This window comes from Rhinolophus sinicus, linkage group LG03, assembly GCF_036562045.2.
Source record: "Rhinolophus sinicus isolate RSC01 linkage group LG03, ASM3656204v1, whole genome shotgun sequence".
In the NCBI taxonomy this organism is placed as follows: Eukaryota; Metazoa; Chordata; class Mammalia; order Chiroptera; family Rhinolophidae; genus Rhinolophus; species Rhinolophus sinicus.
In genome coordinates, this window is record NC_133753.1 from 45,509,018 (window position 1) to 45,531,244 (window position 22,227).

At 50.9% G+C, this 22,227-nt stretch overlaps 1 protein-coding gene across 3 annotated transcripts in view; it reads left to right on the forward strand.

The window, feature by feature from the left end:
* Nucleotides 1–22,227, forward strand: part of IGDCC3 (immunoglobulin superfamily DCC subclass member 3) — a 39,542-nt gene that overhangs the window by 10,575 nt on the left and 6,740 nt on the right. For 2 of the 3 annotated variants that reach the window (XM_074327556.1, XM_019725832.2), the window contains exons 3-5: nucleotides 20,049–20,193; nucleotides 20,519–20,649; nucleotides 21,093–21,230. In XM_074327556.1, coding sequence (XP_074183657.1) covers nucleotides 20,049–20,193; nucleotides 20,519–20,649; nucleotides 21,093–21,230 — 414 coding nt within the window. Of the gene's footprint in view, nucleotides 1–6,793; nucleotides 6,964–20,048; nucleotides 20,194–20,518; nucleotides 20,650–21,092; nucleotides 21,231–22,227 lie in introns of those variants that run through there. The other variant, XM_074327557.1, reaches the window with a different exon arrangement.

Here is a 22,227-nt window from a genome sequence, read left to right on the forward strand (position 1 = left end):
AGAGAACAGCTTAGAACCCTGGCCAAAGTGGCAGCCACTTCTGGGTGGGCTAGGGAAGGCTACACGCCCCCCACCCCCAGCTGCTGCTGGAGGCCTTTGGAGAGTCTGGAAGGCCAGTGAAGCTGGGATGCCCTGCTCTGCGTGAGAGTCTTGCCCTACCTGTGAGGTGGGGCAGAGCTGGCTGGGGCAGGACTGGCAGGAAAGGAAGTTGGGAGGGTGCTGGGCTGCGGGAAGTAGAGGTGGGAGTTGCTTCTTCCTGAGGAGGAAGACAAGTTCCCCTCCCCCCTGGGGCCCCCTCTGCTCCCCTTCCCTTTCTTGTTTCCCTGCATAATGCCACTGATTGCTCCACATCTGTCATAATTACTCTTTGTTTGAAAATTCAGAACAAATCACAGGAGAGGAACTGGTGTGGCTTAAGTAGGATCCTTCTCCCCAGGGGTCCTGTTGGGGGGAGGGGTGGCAGGGAACAGCCATAATCAGCCTGGAGCAGCCAGGCTGCTGATTGTCCTTGTGCTGTCCTCTTGCCTGGGCAAGGTGGCCTAAGGCCTCATAGAGGAACATGGCCCTGACCCCAGGCCACAGTCCCTACCTGCTGTGGTGCTGGGAGATTCTGCCCCTGCCACAACCTGGCGGGCGGGGCCTGTGCTGGGTCCTCTGCCCTCTTGGCCCCACTGAACAGTGGGTTGGATACAGGCTGCCCAGTAACCTGAGCAGCACAGCAGGGAGGGGTTAGCCCCAAACACAACGTCCTTACTAGCAAGGGGAGTGGGGTAGTTGTGGCTGGGGTCCCCAGAACAGGGCGGGCATTTGGTTTCTGGGGTGAGAGACAGGAAAGGGACTCTTACTTTGGGGAGCACCAAACCAGACCCTCCTGGGAGCCTGCACCAGCCCTGGGTGCTTGGTGCTTTCATACTCACTCCCAGTCAGCCTGGCTTCTGTGAGGGTCCTGGTTCGTCCCTCATCCCCGGCCTGAAGGCCCTTTGTTTAGGGGGCCTGAGCCACAGCCAGTGGTCCTGCCTGCCATGGGCACCCTCTGTGTCCCCCTCCCAAATCAGCCCCTTCTCACCTGCAGAGACTTGGCACTTTATGGGAAGAAAGCCCAGTGCCCTTGCTGAGGATAGTGAAGAACTACGGACACCCTGAAGGAGCTGCAGCCAGTATGAAATGCACATAGACACACACTGAGGACTGGTTCTGGGTTCAAGCTTCCTCCCTCCCTTGAAAAGCTCGGCCTCAGTTTGTCTTTGTGAGAAATGGGAGCACATACTGCCCTGTCTGTCTTACAAAGGGGAGAAGATGAGTAGGATCCGGCCCCTCATCCATGATGGAGGCACCCTTAGTTTAGGTTTCAGCAGGGCAGAGAAGCTGGCGGGAGGGCTGAGTCCTAGAGCCAGGACCCCACAGGAGGTGTCAGGCTTGGAGGGGACACCTCCTCCAGTCCCACCGTTATTGATGGAGGGTCGTGGTAGGAGCTTGGACTTGACTCAGACACGATCATGCTGCTGGGCTCTCCCTGGCTCCAACTTCAGCAAGAAGCTGCTTTTAAAATGTGAATATTCAACTCATCCTTATGTGACTACAGATCCATCAGTTCACCTTCCTGAGCCTCAGTTTCCTCTTTAGTGGCAGGTGATGTGGAGAGGAACAGATTAAAAGATTCCTAAAGTTCCTTCCCATTTCTAAAATTCTGAGACCCTGACTCAGTGTTTTTTATTTGTTTGTTTGTTTGTTTTAGGCATGGTTCTTCTTCCCTGTCTCTTCCCCTCCCTGTCTCTCTCCAGGCTCACTCCAGGTCTCTCCTCCAACTACCCGCTCCCCCCCACACACACACAGACCGGCCCCCTCAAGCTCTCCTGGCACGAGCTCTCCTGGAGCTCTCCTGGCACGCTGGCTGGGCTTCCTCCTTTTTTAAAAGTCAAGATCAAAGTTTTGCATAAAAGCTCTCATGTCGTTCGCACCCTCTTTCACTGTTCCCATTTGGTGCCGGCCCTCCTCGCTCCCTCCCGCCAGCGCACGAGTCCTAAGCCATGGACCTGGCCTTGGGCCTTGCCAGTCCCGCGTGCGCTCCAGGAGCCGTGTGGCCTGCGAAGCCCGATCTGGTGCAGGGACTCTCCGGGCCGAGTGCTGCAGGAAGAGGGTGGCCCCCGGGGGAACCGGCTCCGAAAACGACCCCTGTCCCTCGCGGCGGGGCGGTAGGGCTGTCCCCAACCCCCAGCACAAAGCAGCCGCTTCTCGCCTAGGGCTGGGCGGGTGAACGTGGCGGAATCAATGTGCATTCAATTAATCCTGCGCCTCACAGTCGCGGGGCTGTCGAGCCACCGCACCCGGGTGTGTCTGTGGGGGTGAGGACATGCGTGCGTGTGCAAGTGTGTGTGAATACGTTGTCTGTGACGGTATCCTCGCTTCCTGGAGACCCCCCCCCCCCCGGCCCCGCCCCCCGCCCGGTTCTGTGCCTCAGGGCCACTACTTCCCTGGCTTGCCCTGGCCAAGGTGGGAAGGGACTTTGGCACCTGGTAACTCAGGAACTTGCCCCTCACCAACCTGGAGCCTGGAGCCGGTCTTGGGGGGGCAAAATGGAGCTGAAGTGTTCCCAGCCCCCTTTCTCCCAATTTGTTTGGGGTGGGGGCCAGGTATTTCTGACAAGGGGTTAGAGCTAGATAAAAGTTTGTGGGCAGACCTTTCAACAAGCCAGCTCTAGGAGGAAAAGGAGGAGAGTCCCAGAACCTTTATGGAATGGTAGCCTGGAACCCAGGGATGGGTGCCTGTGGCCCTAACAGTGCTTGGGAGTGCTTTCACCCCCCAACAGACAGGAATGGGGGGGCCGGTAAAGCTTTCCAGGTTTGGCTGAGCGTACTCTCCCCTCTCCCCCAGCCTCCTGCCCGTGTTTCTCTTATCACTGCTGTGGAAGCTGACACCCAGAGAAAGGGCCCTGCCCCCAAGTCGTGGGTGTACAGAGCTGGGACAGAAAGGCCAGCTGTTCTTCCCAACATGCTGATTGGCCAAATGGGATTTGGGCTGTTACTTAGAGAATTGAAACCCAGTATTTGGCTCATGATAAACAATTCTTGGACCTTTTCCCGCTATCTTCACCCCCTTTTGGGTTATTTTCGTTTTGCCTCTTACATCCTGGCTTATATGGGATGTCACCCTCTTTCTGCAATAATTCCCTTCATCCTAATTTTTTTGAGGTCTCTTAAAATTGTATTCTAAACCTCTAGTACCTTAGAGAAGCCCTGTTTAATTTAGTCCTGCTTGCAGATTGGATTAGAATATTCTTCCTTCCATTATGTCAGATTACCAGTAGTGATATTACATAGAATGAGTCTCAGGATTGAGCCTGTTTGATAGTCCTGCCCTCCTGTGTTTCTGATTTTACTTCTCAAATCAGTCATTTTTCCATCAAACTAACAAAATCAAGATCACCAGAAGCAAGCCGCCAAGTGTGACATTGGTAGGATCAAGGCTTTCCTGAAATAAAGCAATATAGCTTTTATGATATCAATTCAAGGAAGATGTGTTGGGCTGTGTGCCCAGTTTTCTTTTCTGGGGGTGGGGGAATCAGAAGACCCAGTCTATTCTGGGACAATGAGTGTATAGCATGTCCCTCCCACTCATCTGCACACTCCTCGAGGGGAGGGCCTGGTTCTGCATCCTCAGTGCTGAACCTGGGACTTGGCCTGGAGTTGTACCTGCTAAGAGTGAGAAAGTGGGGAGCCCTGGGTGTATGAAATGGGAGGGTAGGAACACCTCCTGTCTGCTATGGGTCACTCAACCTCTGGAGCTCAATAGCCTGGGGTTGGGAAAGCTGATAAAGCTGAGTCAGATATTACTCCCCCAGGGCCTACAGGTGCTTTCATTTAAGCTATTCTCCCAGGCTTCTGAGTCCCTATGTCAGGAGCTAAGAGCAGCCCTGTCTACATCTAACTGTGTCCTAAGTCTCCTATCCCAGCCTCTTCTGGCTTTAAAAAGCACCCCTATCTCCCTATTCTGCTCCCTTAAAACACTCTTCTTCTAAGTCCCCACCACTGGCCACCGGAGGAGGAGAGGGATTAGACTGAGCCGAAGGTGCCAGGATTTTGTGCTCAGTGGGAAGGGCTTGCCTGGTGAGTTCAGATCTCATTCTTGCCACCCTAGGGACCTGGCTAGTGGTACTCATCACCTCAGGGTGGGACACTTTCCCAGACATGCTGGAGAAAGTCCTAGGATGCCAGACCGCTGGCCTCATCCCCCAAAGAGCTAACAGGCCAGGTTCCAGCTAAAAAGCATCCCCCTGCCCTCCAGCTTCTCGCGCATGCCCTTTGGAAGGACTAGCCCTGCATGTGCATGCCTACCCTCCTGTTATCTTGAAAGTTATACCCATGATAATGAAGCCGTCTGTGAATGCAGGTTGCTGTGGGAATGGCTAAGGGGAGAAAAAACACACTCTCATTATGCTCATTACCTTCCTATCATAATACCCACAGAGCATTATTTTTAAAGTTCCTTATGGTGTTGGGTTTGGAGAAAGAAGAGATGTGAGGGCAAATAGGCTTCCTTTGAAAGCACTTTTTCAGTTAAAAGTAGTGAGTCTCTAATTTGGGCCTGGAGGCTCCCCTTACTTTTTGAATAATGGGTCATTTTCCAAAGTATAATTTATCTAGGGATTAGACATTCGGGCACTCTTGCTGAAATCTGGGCAAACCATAAAGACACACATATAATAATGTGTAGTAACAATTATATTTGTAGTTCTCATTTGAATGGTCATTTTGGCCTTGTGAAATGAAGCTAGTGGCCTGTATAGCATTAGAATGACCTTTGATCTGCTAACTAGCTGTTGTTTCCTTGGATAAATCCCTTTTTTTTCTTTAGAACAGAGAACTTTAAGCATCATTCCTTAGAATGCTTGGGTCTGTGGAGGTGGCTCAGGAGCTGGAGATGAGGGGAAAGAGGGGGGCCAGACTGGTGGGGCTCCAGGCCTCTCACATCTTCCCCATCCACAACAGCGCTGCTTTATCTTTTTGTTTTGTTTTGGCGTTCTCTAAACCAGCCAACTAAGCAGATCAATTAACTAGGCAGATTGGCCTAAGCAGGGGAGTAATTTAGCAGCAGCAGGTGCTGTGATACCAAGCTGGCTGAAGGTTCTAGAGCCGTAGGCAGAAGAAACATAACTCTAAGAAGAAGATTTAGGATAATTATAAAGAAAAACATTATGGATCACATCTGAGGTTATGACCAGAGTTGATTCAGAATTGGGTCAAATAAACAATGAGCTATACTTACATTTTTCTCTCCTTTAAAAGCATGCTTTTCACATATTGCTGTTACAACTAGTACTTGGTAATGTTAAATCTGATTGGTCAGTCAGAGCAAGGAACAGTGTTGGCTGCTGTTCATTCAGTCTCTCAACATTGTTGCCCGTTCTTTAATTTTATTCTCAAATAAATGGATAAATGGCTCAGTAGATGGATGGTCCTGTTTATGAGTTTGCCTATGGGTCCCTCACAAAGGGTTTATAATTTAGTTGTCACATGGGCATTAGAAAAGATTGCAGTCTCAGAAAGAACTCTGAGATATGCATCAAATGTGTGGTCTCAGCGCTATTGGTTCGGCCCAATGGCCTACTCCCTACTCGTGATCTGAGCAACAGACCAGACCTTTTTTATCATTTGATAAACCCCATAGGACATTGGAACTTATGTATAGTATTCTTCCTTTAGGCAGATATAATCTAAGAGCCCATCAGAAGGGATTAGAGAGTACATGCATCCAGGAAAAGGATATGTGGTATTGAGGGATATGAAAGTAGTTCCTTTCTCAAATCCACAAATCTCAGCGGGCATCTATCCTGTACCTACCTGTCTCTGAGCTAAGTGTTCTGAGTGATAGAAAGATAAGACACTTCCTGATCTTGCAGGATGTAATCTCTTCCCCCTACCTCCCCGCCCCCACAAGAAACCAACCTTATTTGCTGGTGATGGTGAAGAGAAGGCAGCCTGATGTAGCACAAAGAATCTGTTGAACACATAGTGTGGGTCATCAGCTTGTGCATCTGCATTGGGGTTTCCTTTAGTTCTGATTTATTTCTAAGCTGAGCCACTTCATATCCTTATACATGAAAAAAAGTGAAATGCCTCAAGCTAGTCCCATTTCTGATAATGAGTCAGTTTCCACAGACATGTGTTTGGAACTCCAATCTTACCTATTAGTCCACCACTCTGTTAGGGCCCTTCCTTGGATCCAAACAGTGGCCTCAGTGCTTTGGGCACTACATCCAAATTCCAAGACTTGGCTTTGGAGACCCTCTATATCTTGGACCTCCCTTTTGCAGCCATTGCCCTCTTCTTCCCTGAGTACTTCAGTCCCTTCCTCAGTTCAGACTTCTCACAATTCCCTGTCTTCCTTCCCCTTCTTTACCGAGTCTCACTCCTGCGTTCTCTACTCATATCTCTCCCAGTCATTCTTTGAACTTCTCCAGGCCTTTCAGTTGGTGGCACACAGTTGGGTACTGAGGTATATAAATTCCCGACTCCACCCATTGTTTCATGCGTTCCCAACGAAATCTAATTAGGCTGTTGAATGCAGGGCCGTGCCTGTTTTTCTGAGTCAAGGACAAAACTGGGCGCCCACAGTAGTACAGTACGTGTCCCTAAGAATCTGCTGGTGGAGTAGGCTCAGTGAGGAGCCCAGTGGTGGGGGTGGGAGGGAAGCCCCCTGTGGTGATGTGTCCCCTGAGGGTCTTCCTCGGAACGAAGATAGGAACTGCTTCCTCAGTTTCCCTGGGCAGCAGCCGAGTCCGCCAGGTCCCGCCCAGGGGCTGGGGAATTTGCACCGCTGGGGGAGGGGGTGGCGGGAAATGGTGCCTCGCTAGCCCCAGCGACATCAAACCCTCGTTTGGCGTGTGAGGACAATGGCTGTCTTATTTTCTCCATTCGCCGCTCACAATGCCGGATTCTCTCATTCACCCGCGGCGGTGCGAGCGAGGTAATTAGCCAGCGCCATTCAGCGCGGACACTATTGCTATGCGGGGGGGCGAGGACGCCCGCGTCGGCGGGGATTAGCCGCGGGCCGGGGTGTGCAGCTGCGGCCACTTCAAAGGGGCCCGGCGGGCCCGCTCGGCTGTGGGAACCGGAGCTGCCTCCCCTGGGAGCGGCCCTGGGCCGCTGCGGATGGGACCCGCCGGTCCTCCCCGGCCAGGCCGCCGCCGCCGCGCTCTCCGCTCTCCTGGGGGCTGCTCGGCCCCGAGTTCCGGCGGTCGTTGTCGCCCCCATCACACTCCCATTTCATCAGGACCTCAAGTGCTTTTTTCTTTTGAGTCCGGGGAGTCAAAGGGCAACGAGGGGAAGGAGGGGGAGGGGCGAGGGGGATGGGAGCTTGACACAAAGCGCTGACCTCGGAGAAGTGGAGCAGATGGTCCCACTTACTCCTGCCGCCGAGTGAGCGGCTCTCAGGGCCTCAGGCTCAGGGCCCTGACCCCGCCTGCCATTCGAATGCCTGAACTGGGGTCCCGTGGGGGCTGGGCTCCCACATGCTCCTCTGCCCGCCCCACTGCCCACTCTGCCCCTCCTAGCATTGGAGTCAGACTGCCTGGGCCAGCCGGCCTCCAGCAAGGCTTGGGGGACTGGGCCGAGAATCTGCACTTGTAGGACGCTGGAGCATAGAGATCAGGATTCTCAGGAACCCTGGCTATGCCTGTGAGACACCATCCCGAGCTTTAATGGAAACACAGATTCCTGAGCAGCATGCCAGACAGACCAGGTAGACCAAGGGATCTGAAGCTCTGGCAGTGAAGTCCAGAAATCTGCATGGCTGTCCAGCATCCTAGGTTATGATACACAGCCACGTTTGTGAGTAGGGGTCTAGTCCAACTCCTTCATTTAAAAAAAAACAAAAAAACTTTTATTTATTTAAGTGTGTTTTTCCAGGATCCATCAGCTCCAAGTCAAGTAGTTGTTTCAATCTAGTTGTGGCGGGCGCAGCTCACAGTGGCCCATGTGGGGATCGGACCAGCAACCTTGTTGTTAAGAGCACCGTGCTCTAACCAACTGAGCTAACCCGCCGCCCCAAACTCCTTCATTTTCACTGAAGGATTTGAGACTCACGTAGAGCAAGTAACTTAACTGAGGATACACATTGAATTGTGGCAGGGTGGGGACTTGGATGGAAGGTTATGGGGAATGACCCCCTCTTCCTAAGACGAATGACCCTTAAAATCAGCATTCAGGAAACAGTTTATGAGGACTTATTATTTACCTTATTATTTATTTGTTCTAGGTGCTGGAGGGTAGAAAGGTAAATTAGACTGGTCTCTGCCTGTAAGGGACTCATAGGCTAGTAGGAGAGAATCGACTAATACAGTCTGATAAGGGCTAGGAGAGAGGCAAAAGGCAACACATTTGAGGCAGGAATTCTGCCTCCTTTGGGGGACGTGGAGGATGGGGTGCTCGTGGAGAAAGAAGCAACAGAGTTCTAGGCAGAGGGGACAGCAGAAGAAATGTAAATGTGAACATCTATGATATGTCCAGGGAAGGCAAACTTGTCTTACACAGTCAGAGTATAAATCACGTGAAGACAGAATCAGCTGGCATTTGAGGCTAGAAAGATGAAATAGGATCTAATAACGAAGATCTTACGTACCATCTTAAGGAGGGTACCTTGATTCAAGGCAATGGAGAACCACAAAAGGTGTTGAACAATCATATGGTATTCAGGGGATAATTATGGATTCAAGATGGAGGAAGAAGGAGGGAGAGAGGACTGGAAGTGGGAATTCGGTGACAAGTTAGCTGTGGGAGAGAGGAAGAGGATGGGGCAGTGACCCCTAGAAACTCCATGATCCGCCCATGGAATATAGGCTTCCTACTTCCCCCAAACATGTAAGCTTCTGGAGTGTTATTGGGGTGGAGGACCTGCAAGTCTTAATCTACTGTGGTTCTTTGTTGAGCCATCAGAGATTCTGTAGAGCCATGAGACGTAAATGCAGCATCCGATCAAGGTTCGAGGATAGCAGAGGGTCCTTTCATGGATGGAGAGAGACTACCCAGTGTTATCGTAAATCTTAATTGATGTGGACCTTAGAGATTATCTTGTCTATCCTACCCCACTCCCATTTTACAGATGAGAAAACCAAGGTTGGAATTGAAAGCTCATTTAGGGAGTCTGTGGTAGAGCTAGGCGTGATCCCAGGTCACCTCTCCACTGCCTAACCCCTACTATATTAGTCCCTACAAAACCTAATATATGGCTCTGGAAATTTTGGGGAAGTATCTGTTTTTGTGGAGTAGACCTCATGGTCATGTGAAAGCAATTTACTTAATAGCTCCAGCCTGGGCCCCCTAACCAGACGCCCTTCCGGGAGGTGAGGGAGATCCGGTGTCCTGACCAGAAGGACAGAAGTTAAGGATGTTGTGGACCTGGGCAGGTTTACATAAGGAAGATTGGTGACTCTGACACAGGCGGAGACATACAGTCTGTGGAGAGGGGCTCTGCTGGGCCTGGACATTTTCAAATGTAAGGCAGAGAGTGATTCCCAAGTCGACTCCCAGCCCCTGACCCTGCATCCTTGGCTGGTGCTTGGAAGCAGATGTGCCTCAAAGGCTGCAGCTGGATGAGACTTTATAACTTTTCCCATCAACTCCCCCATTTTACAGAGGAGGAAACAAAGGCCCAGACAGGGGCCTTGGCTTTATCAAAATCACACATCCAGATCTGCAACAACATGAATGACTTCAAGAGTATTATGCTAAGTGAAATAAGTCAGACAGAGAAAGACAAACACTGCTCACTTATATGTGGAATCTGAAAAACAAAACAAAATGAAAAAAACCATAAACGAGCTCATAGATACAGAGAACAGATTGGTGATTGCCAAAGACATGATGGCGGGGTGGGAGCTGGGGTGATTGAGTGAAGTGGGTCAAATGGTACAAATTTCCAGTTATAAAATAAATAAGTCCTGGGGATGTAATATACAGCATGACGATTGTAGTTAATAATACTGTATGGCGTATTGCTAAAAGAGTCGATCTTAAAAATTCTCATCACAAGAAAAAACAATTCAGTAACTGTATGTGGTGATGGTTATTAACTAGACATTTGTGGTGATCATTTCTCAATATATACAAGGATCGAATCATTAGGTTGTACACCTGAAACTAATACAATGAATGCCAATTACACCTCAATTAAAAAAATAAAAATAAATTTTTAAAAAAGATCACATATCCAGTTAGTAAAAGGACTGAATCAATCTCATACCTCCTTTTAGCACTTCCACCTCCTCCCCCCTCCCAATTCACCTCATGGAGGCCACTGGCATTTCACAATGCTTTATCCTTCCTCCCAAAAGCAGGAAAGTAAATTGGTCTTCTATTTTATAAGGCCCCAACAGGGGACAGGAGTAGTCCTGCAGCTCGGACTTCCTGGATTGCTGAGTTGGAAATGCTCAGGGAAGCGCTACCCTGGGAGAAGAGCCTTGGTTGTTTATTTACCTGTGTTAATAGAACTTAGGAAACGTGTGGCTCAGTGGCTATTAGTGGGGTGATAACACCACCTTATCGTGGTGCTTATCTGCATTAGTTACACTCTATGAAACCTACTCCAAACCCTGGGGGAGTTCAATTAAAGTGAAACCTGCTGTGTCATGTGTGTCTGAATGTGAGTAGGCATGGTGCTTGTAAGGGTCTAGGATGTTGTGTGCCTCTGTGGTTTTCAGTTTGAATGTCCTCAGGTATCTGTGATGTTTGAGCAGCATTTGAATATGTGTCTTCCCCACTCCCCAGAGCAGCTATCGTGCAGGGAAAAAACACTGGATTTGGAGTTAGAGCACTCTAAGTATACATGCCTGCCTTAACACCATTAACTGGCTGTGTGACCTTGGGAACGTTACTTAACCTCTCTGAGACTCAAAAGAGCTAGTAATCCCTACTTCTCAGAATTATACCCCCTAAATAATATCTAGCTTTTGACCATCTATGGCTTCTGCGGGTCTCTGTTTTCCATATTACTGTGGTAGGATCTAAGATCCTGGCCCGGGTGCTTTCATCCTTCTGATTTTCTTAGGAGCTTGGGTGGGAACATCTAAGCACAGAGCTTGTGGGATGGAGGGAGTTTGTTCCTGGGTGCCAGCACATCCTCTATGACACATTAGCAGTCAAAAAGTATCTGTCGAACGAATGCTTAGAGTCAACTGAGTGAGTCTGCTGTGTAAATAGAACAGATGACTGTATTTCCCAAACCAAAAACCAGGACACATGCTCTGACTCATTGCCTGATGTGTGGGATGAAAACAGGACAAAATATTGGAAATTGAGACTGCTCTTGCCAACCTAGCCGCGAGGTAGGTTGGTGTACTTGTCTCCCTTTCCCCTTGTGGGAATGTGTAAGAGTCCACCACTGAAAGCAGTGTGGCACGCCCACCCCATGGCACATCCAATTTGTCACTAAGGCAGGCACTCATGGGCAAGTCCCACAGCACATACTCCCCCAGGCACACTTCACACCCTCCACCTCAGCTGGAGGGTGCAGGGGGAGGAGCGCATGGTTTGATCTGGAGGAAGAACCGGAGCCTCCGAATTATGGGCTGAGTAATTAAAAGTAGGGCTTTGAGAGGTTTTATTCGCCTTGGGTTGTAAAAGCCCAGCCTATGGGCTGCAGAGAGCCCCAGATTGCCTCCCCTGCAGCCATGCATTGAGCCTTATAGACCATTGGAATCAGGCCATAAAGATTCGAGGCTCACCAGTCTCCTTGCTCACCAGTCCCGTAGTGGACCAACAGCTGGATATAGGGACTTTCCCAAGCTGAGGCCAGCCCCCCATGGCCTCCCACCTCTCCCCCATTCAGGCCTCCATTTGTCAGAGATGGCTGCTGGGAGGGAGGGGAGAGACATGGATTTATGGCTGCTGACTTGAAAGACAAAGTTGCCTTTTGTGTTAGATTTGGGGCCGGGGGAGTGGTGAGCTGGTGGTAGACTGGGAGGGTGGCAGAAAGGGGCTGGGGTTCAGGGGCCCAAGGCAGGGGGTGAGGGGATAGAGGAGGCTGAGGAGGCAAACAAAGAAATCCAGAGGCTTCTCAGAGCAGGGTCACCAAGCAAAGGCCCAGATGAATCAATCACCCCCATCGAAGCTGAGCAGGGCCTCTAAGCTACTACCACAGTCCTCTGCGGCTGTTTGTAAGTGCTAGAGACCATCCACCCTCATCCATCCAACTCCCAAATCCCACATGCACCCCTCCCCACCTCCTTGAAACATACTCTGGAGTCAGAACCTTACTTCAGCTCTCAGACTCCCCTTTAGAAGCCCAGGGAAATAAATACAGGTCTTCTCAGTTCACAATTTTCCTCCCCCAAATGACCACAGCCAATCAGTGTGTGTGGGGGTTTCCCTTATAGAGCCCAAATCAAGGCAAGGTGAGGACACAGACAATGGGGAGACAGAGTGTTGGGGAGGGTGAGCCAGAGAACACTGATAACAAGACCAGTACCCCACTGGGGACTGTGGGAAAGTCATCAGCCTCCCCAGAACTCAGGGTTCTCTGCCCTCACCTCCCTCCTTCCCATAGACGTTTAGGTAGGACATTTACAATGCTTTAAGGAGTTTAAAGAACATGTGAGGTGGGCCTTGGCTGGCCTCCTTGCCCTCTCAGGGCCACTCTGCCCCAGCTGCACCCCACCAGTGGCTCTGCCTGGTGGGTCTGGGTGGAGGCAAGACTAGCCATCGGGTGCCTGAGTTCAGCAGGTGCTTTAACTACACCTTGGAGAGCCACATCTATCCCCCGGAATGAGCCTGGCCAATAAAGGCATGAGTTTATGGGCTTCATAAACATTTTACTAGAGAAATCAAGGCCTCAATTACCCAATGGCCTCTTCCAACTGACAGCTCGTCTATTGGGGCCTCTATGAAGCCCCTAGGCAGAAGTGAGATAGAAGCCAAGCTCTGGTGTATACCCAGCCGCCCCCCCCCCCACCTCCACTGTCCCTACTGACCCCCTCACCATTCAGGTCTTGCAAATTCTGACTTTATTCACACATCTCCAGGGGGGTGAGGCTCTCTGCTAACTGTGAGCCTCAGCTCTTCTGAGGGAAGATGGCTGCCCCCCTTGAAGAGATAGCTGCCACTCTCTCTTCCCCCAACTCCCTGCCATGCCCTTCCATAACCTCTCTTCTCCCTTTTATCTCAAACTCCTGCTATTTTTCCCTCAACAATAGCTAGCACGTATTTACTGTTTGTGAAGGACTATGCTAAATGCTTTACAAATATATCTCATTGAATCCTCCTAATGCTGCCGCTCTGGCAACATGAGCTATTATCATCCCTATTTTATAAGTGAGAAAATAGAGATTCTGAGAGATTAATTTGTCTAAGGTCACACAGCTAATAGTGGTGATGTTGAGTTTTGAACCCAGTTCTCTATGATTCCAGAGCCTATACTGTTAACCTCTTCACTGTACCACTGCCTCAGAAAGCTCTTAGCAAGTGTTTCTCTACTAGGAGCATAAATCTTGCCCTGTGAGGCCTTCTCTGCCATGCAGTGTAATAGTCGTAGGATATGATCAAATGTGGGCCTTGTCAGAAGTCTCTGAGTCCATGTGGCCAAGAGGGAAGGGAGCCAGCAGGGGTAAGGCTAGGCTAGTGATGAAGATGGAGAGGAAAGCTGGGCTCGCTGGTGGGGCAGCAAGAGAGAAGGCAGCTGGGGGGGTCTGAGGCCTTGTTATGGGTCTGGACCAGCCCAGTCCAATAGAATTTTCTATGATCTTGGAAATGTGCTATTGGTGCTGCCCCATAATGTAGCCAGTAGCCGCTTGTGGCTCTTGAGCACTTGAAATGTGACTAGTGAGTCAGGGGAACTGAATTTTAACATTTTATTTAATTTAAATTTAAATGGCTACATGTGGCTAGTACCTACCATATTGTATAACACAGGGACGGACGCTCACCACGGCTGATGGCTGAAATCTGCTCAAAGTCCTTTGGTGATATAAGGCCCTGTGGGCTCATCCCCAAGAGGCTCTGTCCACTTCTAGATGCCACATTGTAAGGGGGCCTTACCCCCACAGAACTTGGCTAGAGGAGGGTCTCCAGGCTCAAGGTGTCTAAACATCATTTCACATCACAAGTGGCTGAAGGATTTAAGGGTGTTTTGCCTCAGGAGATGTTTCTGAGGGAACAACCCAGACCTCAAGTATTTGAAGGGCGCTTGTGTAAAGAACAAAATTATTTGTGTCTTCTGGAACAGTACTATTCAGTGGAAATATAATATGAGCCACCATAGGTAATTTTAAATTTTCTAGTCACATTGACAAAAAAAAATTTAAGAAAAAAACAGGTGAAGTTAATTTTAATAATAAATTTTATTTTACTTAATATATCAAATATTATTCCAACATATAATCATTATTTTAAAATTATTAATATTTTTATACTTTGGACTATCTTTAAATTTTTAAATATTATTTTAACTTATAATCAGTATATTTAAATTATTAATTATTATCAATTACAATTGTTAATTTTTCCAGTTTGTGCTCTGGTAAAATACACATATGATAAAATTTACAGTCGTAATTTTTTAAGTATACCGTTCAGTGGCATTAAGTACATTCATATTGTGCAAACCATCACCACCATCCATCTCTAGAACAGTTAAATAATAACTCCCTATTTTCCTCTCTCCTAGCCCCTAGCAATCATATTAGACTTTGTGTCCCTATGAATTTGATGACTCTAGGTACCTCGTTTAAGTGAAATTACACAGTATTTGTCTTTTTGTGACTGGCTTATTTCACTTAGCATAATGTCCTCAAAGTTCATTCATCTTGTAGCATGTGTCAGAATTTCCTTCCTTCTTAAGGATGAATAATATTCCATTGTATGTATATACTTCATTTTGTTTATCCATTCATTGATGGACACTTGGGTTGCTTCCTTGCTTTAGCTAATGTGGATAACTTTGCTATGAATAAGGGTGTACACATCTCTTCAAGATCCTGCTTTTAATTCTTTTGGGTATATACCCAGAAGTAGAATTGCTGGGTTATGTGGTAATTCTATTATTATTGTTGTTGTTGTTGTTGTTGTTATTATTATTATTTTATTTTATTTGTTATTTTTGAGGAACTCCATACTGTTTTCCATAGTGGTTATAGCAGTTTACATTCCCACCAACAGTATACAAGGGTTCCAATTTCTCTACATGCTTGCCAACGCTTGCTATCTTCTGTTATTTTTTTTGTTTTCCTTTTGTTTTTTTTGATAGTAGCTATCCCAGTGGGTGTGAGGTAGCATCTCATTATGGTTTTGATTTGATTTGCCTTAATGTTTAGTGTCTTTTTATTTTATACTAAGTCTTTGAGATCCAGTGTGTATTTTCTTTTTTTTATTGGGGAAGGGGAACAGTTCTTTATTGGGGAACAGTGTGTACTTCCAGGACTTTTTTCCAAGTCAAGTTATTGTCCTTTCACTCCTTGTTGTGGAGAGTGCCATTCAGCTTCAAGTTGTTGTCTTTTCAGTCTTAGTTGTGGAGTGTGCAGCTCAGTTCCAGGTCCAGTTGCCATTGCTAGTTGCAGGGGGCGCAGCCCACCATCCCTTGCAGAAGTCGAACTGGCAACCTTGTGGTTGAGAGCCCACTGGCCCATGTGGGAATCGAACTGGCAGCCCTCGGAGTCAGGAGCACAGAGCTCTAAACGCCTGAGCCACTGGGCCGGCCCTCTAGTGTGTATTTTACACTTACAGCCCATCTCAATTTGGACTGGCCACATATCAAGTGCTTAATAGCTGGCTACTATATTGGAAAATGTGATCCTAGAGGGGAAAGTTGGGGGCGCTGGGTAGAAGCATAGGGGATTCAGGCATGTCTCTAGTATAGGAAAAAACTTTACAATCACTCCAACTGCCTGAGAAGGGGCTGGGCATCCAGGAGGCTGTGTGTTCCTGGTCCTTGGCAGATGGATACAAGGAGGGGACTGGCTGTAATGGCCGTCCAAAGAGTCTGTAGTTCGTGGTTGTTCCTCTTGAGTGGAGGCAGTGGGTGCCTCTGACCCTCAATGCCAATGGCTTTTGCAAAGGCTGTTTTGAACTCTCTACCCCAACATGCCCACTCATCATTTTGTTGTCACAAATCAGGTAGGAGTCTGACTGTACCCAAAGGGTGGGAGTTCTGGGCTTGGGGGAGGCTGCCAGCTTCCTTCCCAGCACTCTGCCTCGACCCTTCACTGCCCCTGGCCTCCCCCTGGAGCCTGTCTAATCAGATCCAGGCCTGACCTTGCCAGAGGTCCTGGACCAGGAAGAAAGCCTCCCCTCCCCTCCCTGAGCTGCTCTAGATCTGGCTCTCAGGAGACCCCTTCCCTCGGGGTGATTTATAGGGGTGTCCAGGAGTCATTTCCTTCCTGTTTCTGCTCCCTTCCAGCCCCGTGGCTTGCTGGGCTCACTCTCTGCCCTTGTCTTTCCCCATGGCCTGGGCTATATCCATGGTGGGGGCAGGGAGGGGCTGGGAGATTCCTTCCCAGATTGCTTGGAGACAAAGGTGCTTTCTTCTTTCTCCACAACTGCCCCCAAGCAGCCCTTTGTCCACACTGTCACTCTCTGGCCCTCATCCTGGAAGTGCCTCCCAACTGCCCTTTACCCCCTCCCATCACCCAGCTTGAAGTGAGGGACCCTAAACTGTCCCTACCCGACCAAGGTGTCACTGGGAGTATAAAGCATCAATAGCCACAGCCACGGCACCCCTTTCGTGTCCACCGGCCACAGACACAACACCACAAGCAGTGTCTGTAACCTGTGCGCGCTGTTATCAGCCCCACAGTGTGACCTCCAGGATGACGTGTTCAGGGCTCAGGGTGCTGAGAGGCCTGGCCCTCAGCCTCACAGTCTCTGATTGTCCCAGGACCCTGTCCACACACAGACACTGAGGCACAGCTTCCCTCTAGCTCTGCGCCCTGCTAGCACAAGCCAGGGCAAACACAGATTTGTAGAAAAATGCCCCACCCTGAGAGATTGGAGGAGGCCTAAGTGGCTCCGAGAAGCTTTCTCTCATGACTTCTTAAGTAAAAATGCTGTTACCTGTGAACTAGGAGTCGTAGAAGTTTCTAAGTGACCCCAGCTAAACTGAGCATGGATAAGGGCCTGTTTATGAAGGCAGCGGGAATCAGAGCTGGAAGGGTCCTGAACAATACCTGTTCACATCTTCATTTACCGTGAGAGGACTGGCACTCACAGCCTGCCCAGGCTCTCGTGGCAACCCCCTGGGCATCGAAGGGATATGCAGGGCTGATCAAGGGGGTGGGGCGGGGTGTGAGCAAGGGGAGGGAAGAAGGAGCTTCTCATAAAGGGAACCACACCCTCCCATTGTGCCCACCTCCCCTGGATCACACCTGTGTGGCCAGCTGGTCTCTGAGGAGTGGGATTGAGGAACCATCTCTGGATGCTCAATCCTCCCTGCACTGAGAAGGGAGGATTAATAGGCAGCAACTCCCATCCAGTGAGAAGACACCAGTCCAACCTGCTGTCCACTCTAGAGCTACCTGCCCTTGGAAAGACACAAACTTGCTGGAGAATTAAGGGACACCCTGCAGAGGGCCTGGGGCATGGAACTTCTGATTTGGGGTGGAGGGAACCACCCACTGGGCCTGGGCCTCAGTTTCCCCTTCATAAAATGAAGGGGTTGGCTTTAAATGAGTGGTTTTCAAGCACTTTTAAAGGCAAAGCTACCCTTCAAATGAAATGTCCGGCAGAACTGCAATTAAGTAAAGCTGACAGAGAAGTACAGCAAAGTGCTGCTGCTCTGACGGAAATGTGGAGCCGAGTGTGGAGGGGGCTCAGCTGTACCCCAGGGGCCCCAGAGAACCCTTAGGAGTCCGGCTATACCTGTCAACAACATCAGACTGGCTCCATACATACGACCTAGTCCTGCGTGAGCATTCCTCTCCAGCATCACGTCAGCCCACACTACTGCGTTGTTTGGTTTGAGGGGAGCAGGGATTAGATGGTAGAGGCCAGACTTTCTCCATGCCCAGTGCCCTGATAAACAAGCAGCCCTTTCCCTTGTATCTCTGCTCAGGCCATTTCCTAGCTCTAGGCTCCTCCAGGGAGCCCAGAATGGGGGCTAGAAACACACAAAAGGAGTCGGTTCCCTAATGAGGAGGCATCTGTAGTCAGCAGAGCCATTAGTCCCCGCCCCAGGTCCCTAGGGGGCTGCGAGCTCCTCTCCAGCTGGAGTGAGGAGGGGGCAGGCCGCTCCCCAGCTCCTGAATAGGGAGACCTCAGAGGGGCACAGACAGCCAACCCAGGAGCCAGGCTGCCCTCTCCACGCCCCAGGCCCACTTTCAGCCCTGCCCTCCTGAAGGTTGAAATGCAGAGGAGGCAGTGCCTCTGCCCCCTCCCCCAAGCCCCTGGGCTGACCTGCAGACCCTTGGCCAAACACAGCCTTTGGCCTGAGACTACACAGGGTGACCTCACAGTGTTCCCTGGGGAATCCTCTCACAAGCCTGATGGGGACACCAGCTGGGGCACTTGCCCCCACCTTCTCTAAAGGCCTGGAGATACTATTTGTAAAGGCTTTACCTACATGGGGACGTGTGTGATTGATTACCTACACGGTACCAGAATCACACACCAGCCACAGGAGCCAAGGAATACAAACCCCCTTCTCATCCAGCCGTTCTCACTCAGACCACATACACGAGGACAGCCACATCTTCTGGGCAAACACAGACCTACACACATGTGAGGAGACGATCACACCCATCAGATCACACCCATCAGCCGTGCTCCCAGGAGGCCCTGAAAGAGGAGGAGGCAGGGCGGGGGATTTTTATGCATGTTTATATTTAATGAACCACATGCAAATTAGATGGAGAACGAGCTACAGAAGAGTCAGTCCCCAGAGGCTATGGGAAGAAGGGCACAAAGACTGGCCTTTCTGGGCTGAGAGTCCAGAACAAGTCAGTGGATTGAGGGGGCCTGAAACGGGGTGTGCCCACCCACACCAGGGAGCTGGGAGTAGGAGACAGGACCAACTCCAGCGCCTCTGCTGCTGTGGGGGGAGGGATCCTTCTGTAAGGGGATGACTGTCCCAGTTGATGGAGTGCCGGAGGGGAGGGGCTGCCTGCCTGGACAGATGGTGAGCTGCCTTCCCGCACTTGAAGCAAAGTGGATTTTAATGAAATCACAGCCCTGGTGCTGAAGCTGAGAACCTGAGTGGGAGGGGCCCCTTCCCTGGGCTTCACAGGGCAGGGTTTGGGGATGGGCGGGAATGAGGGTGGGCAGGAACACTTAACCAGCCTAAAATGGCGGGGAGGGGGGCGGTGGGGGGGAATGGCTACACCACATCTCCTCTACACAGACCTCTGCAGTCAGAGTTGAAGCGGTTAGTTCTGATCCCAAAAGGTAGAGAGCGGTCCCCTGAATATTTATGACGCATTGAAATGTAGATTGGTAGGCCTGACCGTCTTCTGAGAGGCTTGTCACCTTGGATGGATATACCACCCCCTTGGGGTGCATCTAGAAGCTGCAGAAGTGCTGGGGGTTGGGGGTAATGAAGAAGGGCAAAGAATACTGCTGGGCGCTGGTAACCAGGGTCTAAACATAGGTGTCCCTGCTGGGCAGCACTGGACTAACTTCTCCCCCTCTCTGGACCTCAGTTTCTGATTCTGTAAAACATTCAGCATAATACGTAGGCCTGGCTAAGGGGGAACTTATGAAAATAAATCGGAAAGCAGTTGAAAAAGTAGACAGTGAGGCTCAGGAGCAGGGCTTTCTGGCCTTTGTGGGTCAGCAGCTCAAGATTTCCTGGTTAGAGGTTTGTCACCCAAGAATTTTTCCAGACCTTTCTCTAAGGGTCCCAGCCCAGCCTATACACGCCCTTCTGGGGAGATGTTTCCCATGGCAGGAGGCAGGGTAAGTGCAGATGTGTCCCCAATCTGTGATGCCCTGTGTCTTCCAGATCCAGGAAAACCCCTGCCCCTTGGTGGGGTAAGTGCCGGGGTTCTCGGACACTGGTCTGTGACACCCCCTCCGCCTCCCCTCTGCACCTCAGCGGTGTTCCTCCCCCACACACATCTCCCTTTCTTCCACCAGCCATGTCGGACTTCCACGTGCATCCCCAGGCCACTGTGGGTGAGGAGGGGGGCGTGGCCCGCTTCCAGTGCCAAATCCATGGTCTTCCCAAACCCCTAATCACATGGGAGAAGAACAGAGTCCCCATTGACACAGATGATGAGAGGTGAGCCACGTGTGGGAAAACTGGAGGGAGGACGGAGAAGTGGGCCAGGCAGGGTCTGGGCCTTGAAGAAAGACTCTCTGCAGTCTCCAGGGTGGGGTTTCTGCAACTGTGTTGACACCGCGGATCCCTGCGGCCGGCTGGGCCTAGAGTTGCTGCTTGTGGATGTATCTGTGAGAGGGACTATGCGTGATTGTTGGCAAGGCGGGAATTGCAGGTGTGTCTGCCTTCAAGAGTCTCCGTATGTGTCTGTGGTGCCCAGTGGCCCTGGGACTGACGGTGCCCGTGGCTGTGCTGCTGTTCAGCTGTGTCTACTCTTCCCCAACAGGTACACATTGCTGCCCAAGGGGGTCCTGCAGATCACAGGACTTCGGGCTGAGGACAGTGGCGTCTTCCATTGCGTGGCCTCAAACATTGCCAGCGTCCGTGTCAGCCACGGGGCCAGGCTCACTGTGTCAGGTGAGGGTCCTTTTCCCTGCCTAGTTCTTTCCCCAGCAGGCCGCATGACTTCTCCCCATCCTCAAATCAGCCCCCCTTCAGCTCGCCCCTGGACACTTGTCAGTCAAGGGCATAGAGAGCACCTCCTGAGCCCAAAGCTCTGTGCTCCTTGAGGTGAGGGTTCAGAAGGAATCCCAGGCCCTCTCCCTGGCTCAGTTCTACCTGGGGAAGCCCAGCCTCTGCTTATGCTGGGGGCTCTCCTGTCGCTAGAGGCTCTGCAGGGCCAGGGGCAGAGCAATGGGTGTGAGCTAAGTCCTGGGGTTCCTGACATCTCCTGTGTGGCCACAGGACCTGTTTTCTGGGCTGGTGCTTGTTTTCCGCCCTCCGTGTACTGGGTGGTGGGTGGAGTGAGGAGGGAGGAAGCGTCCCAGATGAAGTGAGGAAACATGGCATCTTCCTCCCAGGCTCAGGCTCCGGGGCCTACAAGGAGCCCATGATCCTCGTGGGGCCTGAGAACCTCACCCTGACAGTGCACCAGACCGCGGTGCTGGAGTGTGTCGCCACGGGCAACCCGCGCCCCATTGTGTCTTGGAGCCGCCTGGGTGAGCTGCGTCCCAAAGCGCCTGCCTCTCCCACCCCGTCCCACCTCCCGGGAGGGCCTGTCTCATCACCCAGCTCTGGGGAGACTTTGAATCCTGTTTGTTCTCCGTGGGGGCCTGGTCTCTTCTTCGAGGCCTGGGGAGAGGGTAAGGCCCCTCTCTTTGGCAGTACCAGGGAGGTCCCCCTGCATTCTCCCTCCCTCTGTGCTGATGGCTTAGCTCCCTGGGTTACCTCGTCCAGTCCTGAGCAAGCCCCTCCTCCCTGCTCCCCTCACCCTGAGCACTGGGCCCCTTCAGAACCCTTCTGCAGCAATCAGCACCCCGGTCTCTTGCCTCTCCTGCTCATCTCTACCTTCTGCATCCTGGCCATAGACCCCAGCTATGCAATATCAGACACCTCAAAATCTCAACCAGTTGTCACACCCTCACTCTGGGCCCCGCAGTCTCTAGCCTGGCCCCCTAAATCCCTGGCCTAAATCCCTAGGCAGCTGAAGGAGAGAAGTGAAAGGGTGCAGATGGGCCCACATTGTCTGAGCAGAAAGGTCACTGGGGGAAGGAGAGTCTGGAGGGATGGGGTGGGGTGGGCATTCACAAGGAGACTGCACCACATTGTAGCAGCTGAGTGATCGGGAAGGAGGGGCAGCAGGCCGGATAATGGAGTAGATTTCACCACTTCAGGGACTGAATGGGGAGCTGTCTCCTTGCTTTCTGACTGTGCTAATCTGATCCCGGGGTGGCAGGGAGGGCTGATCCCTGGGAGAAGCTGAAAAGAGTGGCCTCACCATTAGGAGGAGCCCATAGGCCCAGCAAAGACCATCTGGTCCAACATTTCCCAAAGCATGATCTGCAGGAGGGAAAGAATGGCTTGTTGGGCTAATGTGTTTGGGAAACAGAGTTAACCAGGTCCTTTTGCTGCAGGACTTCTCAGAGGCTTTATATTAATGGGCATTGTGACAGTCCAGGAGTGGAATGGATATTTGACCATAACGTTTTTTTCCAA